Source organism: Nomascus leucogenys, chromosome 2, assembly GCF_006542625.1.
Source record: "Nomascus leucogenys isolate Asia chromosome 2, Asia_NLE_v1, whole genome shotgun sequence".
NCBI classification, from domain to species: domain Eukaryota; kingdom Metazoa; phylum Chordata; class Mammalia; order Primates; family Hylobatidae; genus Nomascus; species Nomascus leucogenys.
Window position 1 is genome coordinate 76,376,455 of NC_044382.1, and position 14,112 is coordinate 76,390,566.

At 56.4% G+C, this 14,112-nt stretch overlaps 2 protein-coding genes and 1 pseudogene across 3 annotated transcripts in view; 1 reads left to right on the forward strand and 2 right to left on the reverse strand.

Moving 5' to 3' along the window:
* The window catches only part of LOC100584149 (sulfotransferase 1A3), a 58,490-nt gene extending 45,247 nt beyond the window's left edge, over positions 1-13,243 (forward strand). Inside the window, exons 2-8 of the mRNA XM_030798850.1 lie at positions 9,114-9,265; positions 9,370-9,495; positions 9,581-9,678; positions 11,635-11,761; positions 11,857-11,951; positions 12,756-12,936; positions 13,058-13,243. Coding sequence (XP_030654710.1) covers positions 9,114-9,265; positions 9,370-9,495; positions 9,581-9,678; positions 11,635-11,761; positions 11,857-11,951; positions 12,756-12,936; positions 13,058-13,170 — 892 coding nt within the window. The 3' untranslated portion in view covers positions 13,171-13,243. The remainder of the gene's footprint in view (positions 1-9,113; positions 9,266-9,369; positions 9,496-9,580; positions 9,679-11,634; positions 11,762-11,856; positions 11,952-12,755; positions 12,937-13,057) is intronic.
* The window catches only part of LOC100580038 (SAGA-associated factor 29), a 79,272-nt gene that overhangs the window by 27,243 nt on the left and 37,917 nt on the right, over positions 1-14,112 (reverse strand). The window contains exon 10 of one of the 2 annotated variants that reach the window (XM_030798894.1): positions 13,482-13,604. In XM_030798894.1, coding sequence (XP_030654754.1) covers positions 13,488-13,604 — 117 coding nt within the window. In that variant the 3' untranslated portion in view covers positions 13,482-13,487. Of the gene's footprint in view, positions 1-13,403; positions 13,605-14,112 lie in introns of those variants that run through there. The other variant, XM_030798886.1, reaches the window with a different exon arrangement.
* On the reverse strand, positions 1,713-8,152 carry LOC115836994 (annotated as a pseudogene).

Here is a 14,112-nt window from a genome sequence, read left to right on the forward strand (position 1 = left end):
GGGCGACAGAGCAAGACTCCATCTTAACAACAACAACAACACTATGATTTGTGTTCAATGCAGAGTCTCTATTCCAAGCCAAGAGAAACCCTGAGCTGAAAGAGTGATCGCCCACTGGGGCCAAATACGGCCACTTCCCCGCTCCAGCTCCTCAACTTGCCCTGTTTGGAGAGGGGAGAGGGTCTGGAGAAGTAAAACCCAGGAGACAAGTGGAAGGGGAATGTGTTTAATCCCAGCACGTCCTCTGCTGTCCTGCCCTGTGTCGTTGGGGGATGGCGAGTCTGCCGGGCAGCATCACGTTTTCTTGGGTTCCTTACAAGCCACCACATAACTCTGGGCCACATTGAGCGGAGGGGATAGCCGTCTGCATAGGAGGTGTCTTCAAACAGGACCGAGTAGTCATCCTGGAGCTGTGGGGCAGACAGACAGGAGGGGCTGCTCAGAGACCCCCAGGCCAGGACAGGCACCCGCTTCCCCCAGCCTAGACCACAGGAGCCTCTGGGCCGTGGACTCTCAGTCACTCCTATCATCCTTCACTCTGGGGTCAAGAAGTCTTGGCCCAGTTCCTGCTGCTACAGAGCTCTTTTCTCAGTGGCAGGAGGCCCAGGGCAGTGAATAGGGCGGGGAGAGGAAGGGGCGTTTACTCCCTTCCCAGTGGGGCCATAGCTGGAGGGTCTGCTGCCTTTCAGGGACTCTGTGTTCAGAGGACTGAGGGCAACCCAAAGGGCAGTAGGCAGGGATCCTGGCCTCAGGTGGCTTGTGTCCCATGTCACAAAGAGCACAAGGCGGTAGGAGCCCGGGGCTCAGGGCAGGAGCTTCCCATCTCAGAGCTGGTTCTCCTGGGGCTGCAGAAGGGAAGCCGCTGACTTGGGGCTTGCCAAGGCTGCCAGGGCTGGCAAGGGGACAGTAGCCTTTGGGGCTGGAGTGGAAGAGGTAGGGCTGCTGGCAGGTCCCATTAGCTTGGGAGATGAGGACAAGGGGGACAAGGAAGAGAACCCCTAGCTTCTCTGATCAGCCTGTTCCTGGTGTCACCAATGACCTCTGCACCTCTCCCCCGGAGGCTGCTTTACCTGCTGTGGGGGTGCATGGATCAGGGCGTGGTAGTAGCAGGTGGTCTGGGGATACAGGGCCAACATGAGCTGCTCCTTCTGGAACAAGACCTTGGGGTCCATCTGGTGGTGGATCTTCCACTGAGGTCGTGACTGCCAGCTCAGGGTGTGTCTCCTGGGGGTTGTGTCAATCTGTGTCTGGGGACACTCCTTCCCAGCTTGACGGCTGTTGTGATACCTGGGTTCTCGTCTTCTTGGTTTAAAATAAAGTAAGTAGGCAGGGCACGGTGGCTCACGCCTGTAATCCCAGCACTTTGAGAGGCTGAGGCAGGTGGATCCCCTGAGGTCAGGAATTCGAGACCAGCCTAGCCAACATGGCGAAACCCATCTCTACTAAAAATACATAATTAGCTGGGAATGTTGGCGCACACTTGTAATCCCAGTTACTCGAGAGGCTGAGGCAGGAGAATCATAGTGAGACGAGATCGCAACACTGCCCACCAGCCTGGATGACAGAGCAAGACTCTGTCTCAAAAAATAAATAAATAAATAAATAAATAAGCAAAATAAAATAATTTAAACAAGAGACACACAGCAAAAGAAGTGCAGCATAGGGTAACTTATTGCAAAAGAAAAACTGTATTTTGAAAGTTAAGTGCAGAATAGACAATACACCTTGAGCGTGTTCAGAATGGGCTGCTTGTCAGGGTGGGACAGTGTTGATACTGCAGGAAAAACTCCCTTTATGGGAGTCTTACACAACTGTTCATAATGGGTGGGAAGAAGCGTCACGAGTAAGCATGTTCTGGGTGGTCCTCTGGGTGCACATGGGCATTTGCTATACATGCCTGTTCCTAGGACTCATGTCTCATTAGCATTTTAAATCTCCACCCAGGGGTGTGGTTTTTACTATTAAAATGAGCAAAGGGTCAGTTTGAGGACAGGTAAAATCAAAATGCACATGTTCTCAAAAGGGAAAGTCCCTATTGAAGATAGCTTTGCTTGAGCTCAGTGACCAGGTGAATGCTGAGGCTTACTGCGTTGGCCGTGCGGTCACCAAGGTCACAGCGTCCTGAGAATGTGGTTTTCTCCTTGACTACCTATCCTGCCTCACCTGGGCTCCATGCCCTGCCCTGGCCCAAACAAGGACCCCCCACCTGTCTGATCAGCCTGTTCCTGACATCATTCATGGCCTCTCCCATGGAGGCTACTTTACCCACTGTGAGGGCACGTGGATCAGGGCGCGGTAGAAGCAGGTGGTCTGCAGATACATGGTCAGCACGAGCTGCTCCTTCTGGAACAAGGCCTCAGGGTGTCTCGGGGTTGGCCTTCCACTGGGGCAGCGGGATGATCTGGTGCCAGCTCATGCTGTGTCTCCTGGTGGTTGAGGGTCTTGTGTCAGCCCGTGGCCGGATGGGGATGCTCCTTCCCAGCTGTTAGGCTGCCCCCAGGCTCCATGACCTGCCCTGGCCTGGACACTCACTCTTTGCCTTCTTCATTGATGTCGTCTACCTCATACCTGTGGACAAAAGGAGGAAAACGCTGGATGCAGCCAGGGGCACAGTCCCTGTGGGGGAGTGTGGAGGATGGGGGCGGGGCGAGGACCCAGTGCTCCCTGCACAGCCGGCCCCACCCATAGCATCCTCTGGGGAGCTTTTCTCCTGCTGTGCAGACAGGAAGCAGAGCGGCAGCCCAGGCAGGTGCAATGACCAGAGAACAGCCCCGGGGCTGGTGTCACTCACTTGTTGGTGGTCTGGCTGTAACTGATCACCTCGGCCAGGATCCACTGCTAGTCCCCATCCACAGCTTTCACCCGGGCAGCCACCTTGTTTCCAGGTCTGGCCAGGTAGTCCCCTGAGGCAGGGATGGCTCCACAGAGGGGTAGGGGCCTGTGAGTGTAACAAAGGGTCAGTCCCAGCCCCTGGGCACCCAGCCCCTCCCTCACAGCTGCTGCCCGCACTTGTCACCAGGCTTCCCAATCCACAGGGGCAGGGTCATGGCCGACTGCTGCAGCAGGGTCATCAGCACCCCTCTGCGCATGGTCTTCCGGGGTGGCTACGAGTCATTGTAGAGACCCTCGATCTTGGCCGCTGTGGGAAGGAAGGGAGGCCTGAGGCCCCAGGGACAGGGGCTGGCCCTGACCCCCTAGCATGCTGCACTGAGCTGTGGGAAGGAGCCCCAGGGAGCCTCGTGCTCCCAAGTGATGCTGAGGGCCCAGCAGGACTGTGACCCGATCGGCCAGGTGTCCTACAAGGGCTGTTGCGCTTAACTATAGATGAGTGAGAGGGCAGCACAGCTGGCACCCAGAGGGAGGAACCAGGGAGGGACAAAGCAGGTTCCGAGGTGCTGGTCAGGTTCTTTTCCTGATGTCGCTGCTGACCCAGAAGTGTATTTAATGAGAATTTCCTAAAATTCGAAGGATCCCGCAGGGTCCCTGAGAGGCGGAGGCGCTTCTTCTGCGTCTACCTGCTCTACTGCCTGAACCCCTGTCACCAGGGCCACGTCTTTGTGGGGTTCACTGTCAGCCCTGCTTGTCGGGTCCAGCAGCACAATGGGGGCTGCACAAAAGACAGGGTCCAGACGGGGCGCAGTCGCTCACGCCTGTAATCTCAGCACATTGGGAGGCCTTAACCGGTCGGATCACTTGAGGTCAGGTGTTCTTTGAGAACAGCCTGGCCAACATGGTGAAACCCCGTCTCTACTAGAAATACAAAAATTAGCCGGGCATGGTGGCACGTACCTGTAATTCCAGCTACTTGGGAGGCTGAGGCAGGAGAATCGCTTGAGCCCGGGCGGTCGGGGCAGTGGTTGCAGCGAGCTGAAAAGCGCCATTGCACTCCTGGTAAGACGGGGAGGGTCTCTGTGGCCGGAGGAAGGCTTCCTGGAGAAGGCGGACCCCGCGAGGCACAGGCCTGATGAGAGGGACCCGCCAGGCCTGTGACAAGGGTGGGGCGTCTGGGGAGGGGACGAGGCCTGTCGCAGAGGAGGCACGTGACGGGGAGCCAGTGCTCTGGGAATCTCGGCGGTGGAACTCCGGGAAGGAGCGGGCTGGGGCGGGGTGATGATCCAGGCTGGAGTCCAGCGTAGGAGTCTTGGTGGGCACGCTGGGATCGGATGGAGCGCAGGAGAGAGAGGATGGGGGACAGGTGGGTGGGTACCTGGGCTGGAGGCAGGGCCTGAGGTGGACAGGTGCAGCGGGCGTGACTTCAGGCAGGGGCGGGGCCTGGGGCTCCGCTGAAGCCGGGAATGAGGACCTCGCTTTCGGGTGGGATTGGAGGGGACCCGCGGTGGAGAGCGGCGGGACTCCCAGGGACATTCCCGTTCTCCTCCCCAGGGAGATAGCGCTCATTGTGCACAGCTTCCCGTTAGCCGTGGCCGCCCTTCGAGTAAGGAAGAAGACCGGGCGGCCGCTAGTGGCCGGGGTTTAGGGTCCGACCCCTGCCCGGAGCCGCCCTGATGCCCCCCTACCCTGCCGCGGTTGGAGTGGGCCTGGCACCCCGCTCTGGGCGCGCCTCCCTCTCCTGCTGCGCCCCGACCTCCTCCCACAGCACTGCACTGGCCACTGGCCTTCGGGCCTCCTCTGCCCCAGGACGCCGCGCAGGTCCCTTTGCTGACGCCAAGCCTGAGCCTGAGCCGGACCCTGGGACCTAGAGGCCTGTGCGCCCTGCGCGCCCGCGCGCTCCAGGTGAGGTCCGCCCCAGACACGGAGGCTTGATTGTCCAGACGACTTCGGATCCAGCTGTTTGTTGAGGAATCAGGAAACGCCCTGACACTTTTGGGGCCCTGTCCCCATCTCCAAGATGGGATGATAGTAGCTCTGGCCATTCCTGAGCACAGCAGGACCTGCCTTTTCCCTTTGACTGGAAGGTTCTTCTCTACACCTTCTGTCTTGATAACCTGCCACCTCCACGGGAAGGTCTTCCCTGGCTCCCAATTTAAAATTGCAGCTCTGAGAAGCCGGGCATGGTGGCACATGCCTGTAGTCCCAGCTACGGGGGAGGCCGAGGTGGGAGGATCGCCTGAGCCCAGGAGTTGGAGGCTGCAGTGAGCTATGATCACTCCACTGCACTACAGCCCGGGCAAAAGAGCAAGACCCTGTCTCTAAAAATATAAAATAAATTTGCACCTCTTGTGTACTTCCCCGTCTGCTCCTTTTCCTGAATATGTTACTCGCTTCGTCTTTATGGCTCTCGTTAGTCTCTCCCACTCCAACCTTTGCACTAAACTGCCCAAGGGCCGCTCTTGTCACTGCTGTAGAACAAAGTCTTACACAGAGCTGATGGCCAAGAAATAGTTAATACAATAATGGACGATGGGCGCCTTCTACTGAGCACCCGCTAATGGTGAGTGAGTAGAGGACTTTCCCTGTGGAGATTCAGTGACCTGCTGGGTGCTGCTGAGCTGTGAGGAAGATCAGGTCTGGCTGCAGTGGTGAGGCTGTGACTCAATCAATCGCTGCTGAGGCTCACAGGACCTTCATCAGCTTAGTCCCAGGGTGGCAAGGATTTTAAACCCCCCACATCCATTTCCTCGTCTGTAAGATGCAAATAACAGTCACCCCTGCCTCAAGGGATGGAGCTGTGTAATGCCCGGAACAGTGCCTGCTGCACAGAGGGGCTTGCTGCCAGGTCCCTCTCCCTCCTTGTCTCTTACCTGCCTGCTGCCTGGGACAGGATGAAGAGGGGCCTTTGTGTTGCCCCAACCCTAGCTGCCCCCTAAGGGCTCACCTGATCTGCCAGAGGAGTTCCTTCAGGAAGAACCAGGGCAGCTTCTGCCCCTAGAGGGCCAATGCCCTAGGTGAGTGCAGTCCCCTGGCCCCAGCCTGGTCTAGCTCTGGGTAGAGGGTGCCCAGTTGTGCAATCCAGGCCGGGGCAGCCAAGTCCTGATCTTGGTATTCAGGGCTGAGCCTGGAGAGGGCTTGTGATGCCTGACTCTGTATCTCTCTCTGGCCCCATGCCTTGGTAGCTGTGAGATGTCACTGCTTTGGGTTACCTGATCTGGCTGTGCCAGATGGACACGAAGGAAATAGAAGACTCGGAATTAGAAGACGTGAGTGGGCTTTGGCCCCAGCCTCCTACCCCACTCCCTGCCCTGGGCTGCCTGTGACCAACCTTCTTGCCTCTGCAGGCACAGTGGACAGTCCTGCTGGAGACCTGATCCTCAGTGTCCTTAACCCCCTCCAGATACCGGTGGCCTAGGGGAGGTCCTCAAAGACCGGTGGGATATCGACCTCGATCAGTATCCAGGCTGTTGACACCGTTGCCAGAACGAATTTAAGGACAAGTCAGAAAGTCATGAACGTAGGGAGATTTCTTGCAGAGTAAAAGGACTCACTCAAGAAGGGGAATGTGGGGGTCCTCAAGAGAGTGTCTCATGCCCTACAAGATTTGGGGCTGACCTTTATGGGCTTCTTTAACTAAAGAGGGGTATATTCATGAAGATTCCAGGAAAAGGTAAAGATTTCTCAAGACCGTGGTGCTACAATTTACACCCAAATACAGGTGCTCCTGGAGCCTTCGTGGCACTGGTGGGTGTATGGTTTCATATGTTACTGATCGTACAATGAGATCCTAGGTGAAACCTACATCAGATACAGCACCATGTTGTGTCTGGTTGGTCGTAGCCAGCTTGGTCTTCATCCTATTTTTCAGGGACTTATTGGCCCTTAGCACATGCAGCTATTTCAAGTTTCCTTTTTCTGCTCATGTGAAACTGCTGCCTGGGATTTATTCTCTGGCTACCACTCTATTAATCTCACATTCTTGCCTCTTTACTGTGCCACCCCCTGCTGTTCAGGCTGGTTTTCACTAGAGTGCAATACAAAGTCTGAGTCAAAGGGGGCCTCCTGAAGGTTGCTGAGGGCAGGGGCGGTGGTAGTAGCCCGAGGACCTGCCAGTCACGGGGATTCCTCAGGGGCACAGAGGAGGGAAGAAGGGCCTGTGGCCCTAGCAGGGGAGCAGCCTCTCCTCTGCCTGGAAACCCCATGTCTCTCAGCTTTCCCCGCTTGCCTCTGAACTCATGCATTTCTTGGAAGGCTTGGGAGACTCACCTTTACCCAGATGGTTGTTTACCTGTCTCGTGCCCAGCTTGACCCTGGACTTTAAATAGTGAGGACAAAGAACAAGGAGGAGGGGGGGATGCCCTGCCTCCACGGGGCCCTGTGGCTTCCAAGCCTCAGCCTCCTCTGGCCTCTGTCTGTGGAGCCTCCTTCAAACCCATGGAAAGAAAAGTACCTGCCAGGGCCTGTGGTTCTTCTAGGATCTTCTATCGATGCTCTGTGAGATCCCCAGGGAGCCATGAAGCTGGGGCTGGCTCCCCGGGAAATGGGACTGCAGTGTCCTTGTTCTTTCTTGTTCTATGCATCCATGCTCTGCTCCACCCCTGCCCTTTCACTCTGCCCCACCCCTGCCCCTTCACTCTGCCCACACACATCACTGCAGACTGGCCTTGTGGTCAGAGCCTGGAGTGCACGGGCTGCTGGAGGCCTGTGGGCTGCACTGGGCCAAAACCCCTGGCACCTTCAAGACTGGCCTGGAGCCAGCAGGTAGGTGACCTTTCCCGGGCCTGCCTATCCCATCTTTCTCCTCCAATCCCTCCCTCTCTTGCCTGGGTCAATTAGAGAAAGCTAGTATGTTGGAGTTCAGGGACAGGTCAGGAGCCCCGTGACAGCTCAAAAAAAAAAAAAAAACAAAAAAACCCACAAAAACAACCCACCATTGGGCCCTTTTCCGCTTTCATTCTTCTGTTTTCTACACACCAAACCCAGTCGTGGCTTTGGAGATCACTTTAAGCTTGTCTCCAGCTGGCAAACTAAGGAGGGTAATGAAGAAGCTCCCCCACCCCCAACCCTACCCTTTCCTTCCGGAAGCAAATCTAAGTCCGGCCCTGGCTCCAGATCCCTCCCACACTGGACCTAGGAAACCCTCAGCACAGACAACACCCCTGCATTCCCACACAGCACCCACACTCAGCCACTGCGGGCCAGGAGGGCACAAGGCCAAGTTCCCCACAGCTCAGGTGAGTGACACACTGGAATGGCCCAGGGCGCCCTCACCCTGCTCAGCTTCTGGCTCCAACATTCCAGAAACCGAGGCCTCTGCCATCCCTGCCCTTTCCCACGGATATCCCATTTCAGACAACCCCGGCCAGCGTGAATCCCCCTCGCTTCCTTTTTTTTTTTTTTTTTTTTCCCTGGGAGGCCAGGTCTTGCTGTCACCCAGGCTGGAGTGCTGTGGGATCCTGGACACTGTAGCCTTGAATTCCTGGGCTCAAGTGATTCTCCTGCCTCAGTAGCTAGGACTACAGACCCTCACCAGCCTGCCTGGATAGTTTTAAAAAACATTTTTAAAAGATTTTTAGAGATGGGGTCTTCCAATGCTGCCCAGATTGGTCTCCAACTTCTGGCCTCGGCCTCCCTAGGGTCTGGGATTACAGGCGGGAGCCACCCTGCCCAGGATCCTCCTTTTGCTGAGTCATCACAGTTTTGTTCATTCCCACACCAGGCTCTGGCCCCCAATACCAGCTCAGTTGCTCAATGGGCTGTGTTTGTCCTGAAGCCCAGATGGACTGTGGCAGGGCAAGTGGATTACAGGCCTGGTCGGCCTAGGAGGTTTCCACATGTGAGGGGCCGTGGGGCTCAAGGAGCGGAGCATCGGGGAGAGGAGCCCACTGGGTGGAGGCTGGGGGGGGTCACAGCAGGAAATGGTGAGATAAAGGGCACTGGCTGGCAGGGAGACAGCAAAGGCAGGCCCTAGAGCTTCCTCAGTGCAGCTGGACTCTCCTGGAGACCTTCACACACCCTGATATCTGGGCCTTGCCCCACGAGGGTGCTTTCACTGGTCTGAACCATGGCCCAGGCCCTGGGATTTTGAACAGCTCTGCAGGTGAATGAAAGGTGTGGCCAGGCTGGGGAACCACCACATTACTGCCTGACCTGGTTTTCAGCCCCAGCCCCGCCACTGACTGGCTTTGTGAGCGCGGGCAAGTCACTCAGCCTCCCTAGGCCTCAGTTCTTGCTGTTGTGATGGTGTTAAGGGAATGGGCCTGGCTCTGGCCCCGATGCAGGAACATGGAGCTGATCCAGGACATCTCTCGCCCGCCACTGGAGTACGTGAAGGGGGTCCCACTCATCAAGTACTTTGCAGAGGCACTGGGGCCCTTGCAGAGCTTCCGGGCCCAGCCCGATGACCTGCTCATCAGCACCTACCCCAAGTCTGGTAGGTGAGGAGGGCCACCCACCCTCTCCCAGGCGGCAGTCCCCAGCTTGGCCAGTGAGGTCATGCCCTCAGCCTGCTCACCTCCTATCTCCTTTCCTCCCCAGGCACTACCTGGGTGAGCCAGATTCTGGACATGATCTACCAGGGTGGTGACCTGGAGAAGTGTCACCGAGCTCCCATCTTCATGCGGGTGCCCTTCCTTGAGTTCAAAGTCCCAGGGATTCCCTCAGGTGTGTGTGTCCTGGGGGCAAGGGGAGTGGAGGAAGACAGGGCTGGGGCTTCATCTCACCAGACCTTCCCTGACCCACTGCTCAGGGATGGAGACTCTGAAAGACACACCGGCCCCACGGCTCCTGAAGACACACCTGCCCCTGGCTCTGCTGCCCCAGACTCTGTTGGATCAGAAGGTCAAGGTGAGGCTGGACACAGTGTTTCACACCCGCAATCTCAGTACTTTGGGAGGCTGAGGTGGGAAGATCCCTTGAAGCCAGAAGCTGCAGATCGGTCTCTTCCAAAAAAAAAAAAAATTAGCTATGCCTAGTGGTGTGTGCCTGTAGTAGCAGCTACTCAGGAAGCTCAGGTGGGAGGATCATCTGAGCCTAGGAGTTTAAGGCTACAGTGAGCTAGGATCACACCACTACACTCCAGACTGGGTGACAGAGAAACCTTGTCTCAAAAGAAGATGAAGAATAGAGTGTCCCACCAGTGCGGTGGCTCACACCTGTAATTCCAGCACTTGAAGAGGCTGAGGCAGGCGGATCACCTGAGACTAGGAGTTCAAGACCAGCCTGGCCAACATGGCAAAACCCCATCTCTACTAAAAATACAAAAAAATTAGCCGGGCGTGATGGCAGGCATCTATAATCCCAGCTACTTGGGAGGCCGAAGCAGGAGAACTGCTTGAAGCTGGGAGGCAGAGGTTGTAGTCAGCCGAGACCTCACCATTGCACTGCAGCCTGGGAAACAAGAGCAAAACTCTGCCTCAAAAAAAAAAAAAAAAAAAAAAAAGTAGCAGGTGGCGGGGGGCTGGGCCTGTTGTGGCTCACGCCTATAATACCAGCACTTTGGAAGGTCGAGGTGGGCAGATCACCCGAGGTCAGGACTTTGAGATCAGCCTGGCCAACATGGAGAAACCCCATCTCTACTAAAAATACAAAAATTAGCCAGGCGTTGGGGCAGGTGCCTGTAATCCCAGCTACTTGGGAGGCTGAGGCAGGAGAATAACTTGTACCTGGGAGGCGGTGGTTGCAGTGAGCCGAGATTGCGCCACTGCACTCCAGCCTGGGAGACACATCGAGACTTTGTTTCAAACAAAACAAATAAATATTAAAAAAGATTTGCTGGGCACGGTGGCAGGCGCCTGTAGTCCCAGCTGCTCGGGAGGCTGAGGCAGGAGAATGGCGTGAACCTGGGAGGCGGAGCTTGCAGTGAGCCGAGATCACGCCACTGCAGTCCAGCCTGGGCGACAGCGAGACTCCGTCTCAAAAAAAAAAAAAAAAAGTTTGCCACCTGGGTGGCTCACTGCTATAATGCCAGCACTTTGGGAGGCCAAGGTGGGTGGAACGCATGAGCTCAGGAGTTCCAGACCAGCCCAGGAAACATGGGGAGACTCCATCTCTATAAAAAATGCAAATAATCAGCAGAGCATGGTGGCATGGCGCTGTAGTCCCAGCTACTCAAAAGTCTAAGGTTGGAGGATTGCTTGAGCCTGGGAGGTCAAGGTGGCAGTGAGCTATTATCACTCCAGTGCACTCCAACCTGGGCAACAGGAAAAAAGAAAGACCAAGGTCTTTTTTCTCTTTTTTTTTGAGACATAGAGCCTCAAAAACACAAAACAAAACAAAACCCACAACAAAAAGAAAAAAGCAAAGGTCCAGGTGTGGGGCATGTGAATCCAGGGAAGGAGGCCCCGGCTCAGCCCAGCTTTGGTCCTGTTCTTCTGGGAAAGTCACCTCACTTCCTCCAGCCTTGTCTCATCTTCTTCAGGGGGGACTGTCTGCCTCTTGCTCTGATGACCAAGAACATGAGACTCTTCAGTGTAGACCTAAGAAAGGTAGAGGGTGGGTCCTCACAGGCCCACAAAATTGGTGGTGATGGGAACACACCTGGTGGAGCATGCCTTGCTCCAGATCGGGGTGTGACGCATTGATGCAGATTATATTACTACAGAATATGATGGTCTCAGGGACCAGGCAGGACTTTGGCTTCTGAGCAGGGTTCAGATCCCAGCTTGGCCCTGCCTGTGCCATCAGATCTCAAGCAAGTCAGCCTCTAAGCCTCAGGTTCCTCCTTTGCCAAACCAAGAGATGAGCTGGCCTGGGGCAGGCTGTGTGGTGATGGTGCTGGGGTGGAGTCTTCTGCTCCTGCAGGTGGTCTATGTTGCCCGCAATGCAAAAGATGTGGCGGTTTCCTACTACCACTTCTACCACATGGCCAAGGTGTACCCTCACCCTGGGACCTGGGACAGCTTCCTGGAGAAGTTCATGGCTGGAGAAGGTGGGTTTGACGGGAGGAAGGAAGGTGTGGAGCTGAGGGGTGGTGGCTATAATGCACAGCAACCCTGTGTTGGCGCCCCCTGCCTGCTTCTCCAGTGTCCTACGGGAGCTGGTACCAGCACGTGCAAGAGTGGTGGGAGCTGAGCCGCACCCATCCTGTTCTCTACCTCTTCTATGAAGACATGAAGGAGGTGAGACCGCCTTTGATGCTTCTCTCCATGTGACACCTGGGGGCAGGCACCTCACAGGGACCCGCCAAGGCCACCCAGCCACCTCCCTGGGGGGCCCCCACAGCAGGCCCAGATTCCCCATCCTGAATCCCTGGCCCAGGCCCCACTGCAGCCCCACATGGCAGCAGGCTCTGCACAGCTCTCATCTCCTGTGCCTGAGTCAGCTGCACGGGTGGCTACAGATCAGCTACTTTTTTTTGAGACAAAGTCTTGCTCTGTTGTCCAGGATGGTATGCAGTGGTGTGATCTCAGCTCAGTGTAATCGCCCCTCCCAGGTTCAAGTGATTCTCCTGCCTCAGCCTCCTGAGTAACTGAGATTCCAGATGCACACTACCATGCCTGGCTAATTTTTGTGTTTTGCCATGTTGGCCAGGTTGGTCTCCATCTCCTGAGCTCAGGTGATCCGCCTGCCTCAGCCTCCCAAAGTGTTGGGATTACAGGCCTGAACCACGGCCCCTTGCCACGGATGAGCTATCTATTCCAATTGCTTTTCCCTGCCAACGGTTATGCCACCCAGGGCCACAGTCATGGAAGAAGACCATCCCAGTCCTTTCCCATAGGAGCCAAGCCCAGCTCATGATGGGATCACAGGGCAGAGAGCAATTCATTTTACCCCAGGGACTGGGGTCCTGGGGGTCGAGGAGCTGGCTCTATGGGTTTTCAAGTGGAAGTGGCCAGTTCCCCTCTGAGGTTAGAGAAGGGGACCCCTTTTATTTTCTTGAATCAGCAATCCTAGCCTCCACTGAGGAGCCCTCTGCTGCTCAGAACCCCAAAAGGGAGATTCAAAAGATCCTGGAGTTTGTGGGGCGCTCTCTGCCAGAGGAGACCGTGGACCTCATGGTTCAGCACACGTCGTTCAAGGAGATGAAGAAGAACCCTATGACCAACTACACCACCGTCCGCCGGGAGTTCATGGACCATACCATCTCCCCCTTCATGAGGAAAGGTGGGCGCCAGCCAGCACGGAGGTTGGGGCAGGTGGGAGCAGCAGCTGGAGCCTCCCCATAGGCACTCGGGGCCTCCTCTGGGATGAGACTCCAGCTTTGCTCCCTGCCTTCTTCCTCCAGGCATGGCTGGGGACTGGAAGACCACCTTCACCGTGGCGCAGAATGAGCGCTTCAATGCGGACTATGCGGAGAAGATGGCAGGCTGCAGCCTCAGCTTCCGCTCTGAGCTGTGAGAGGGGCTCCTGGGGTCACTGCAGAGTGTGTGAATCAAGCCTGACCAAGCGGCTCAAGAATAAAGTATGATTTGTGTTCAATGCAGAGTCTCTATTCCAAGCCAAGAGAAACCCTGAGCTGAAAGAGTGATCGCCCACTGGGGCCAAATACGGCCACTTCCCCGCTCCAGCTCCTCAACTTGCCCTGTTTGGAGAGGGGAGAGGGTCTGGAGAAGTAAAACCCAGGAGACGAGTGGAGGGGGAATGTGTTTAATCCCAGCACGTCCTCTGCCGTCCTGCCCTGTGTCGTTGGGGGATGGCGAGTCCGCCGGGCAGCATCACTTTTTCTTGGGTTCCTTACAAGCCACCACGTACCTCTGAGCCACATTGAGCGGAGGGGAATAGCCGTCTGCATAGGAGGTGTCTTCAAACAGGACCGAGTAGTCATCCTGGGGCTGTGGGGCAGGCAGACAGGAGGGGCTGCTCAGAGACCCCCAGGCCAGGACAGGCACCCCCTTCCCCCAGCCTAGACCGCAGGAGCCTCTGGGCCGTGGACTCTCAGCCACTCCTATCATCCTTCACTCTGGCATCAAGAAGTCTTGGCCCAGTCCCTGCTGCTACAGAGCTCTTTTTTCAGTGGCTGGAGACCCAAGGCAGGGAATAGGCGGGGAGAAGTAGGGGCGCTGACTCCTTTCCTAGTGGGGCCATAGCTGGAGGGTCTGCTGCCTTTCAATGACTCTTTGTTGAGAGGACCGAGGGCAACCCAGAGGGCAGCAGACAGGGATCCTGGCCTCAGGTGGCTTGTGTCCCATGTCACAAAGAGCACAAGGTGCTAGGAGCCCGGGGCTCAGGGCAGGAGCTTCCCATCTCGGAGCTGGTTCTCCTGGGGCTGGAAGCCGCTGACTTGGGGCTTGCCAAGGCTGCCAGGGCTGGCAAAGAGATGGTGGCCTTTGGGGCTGGAGT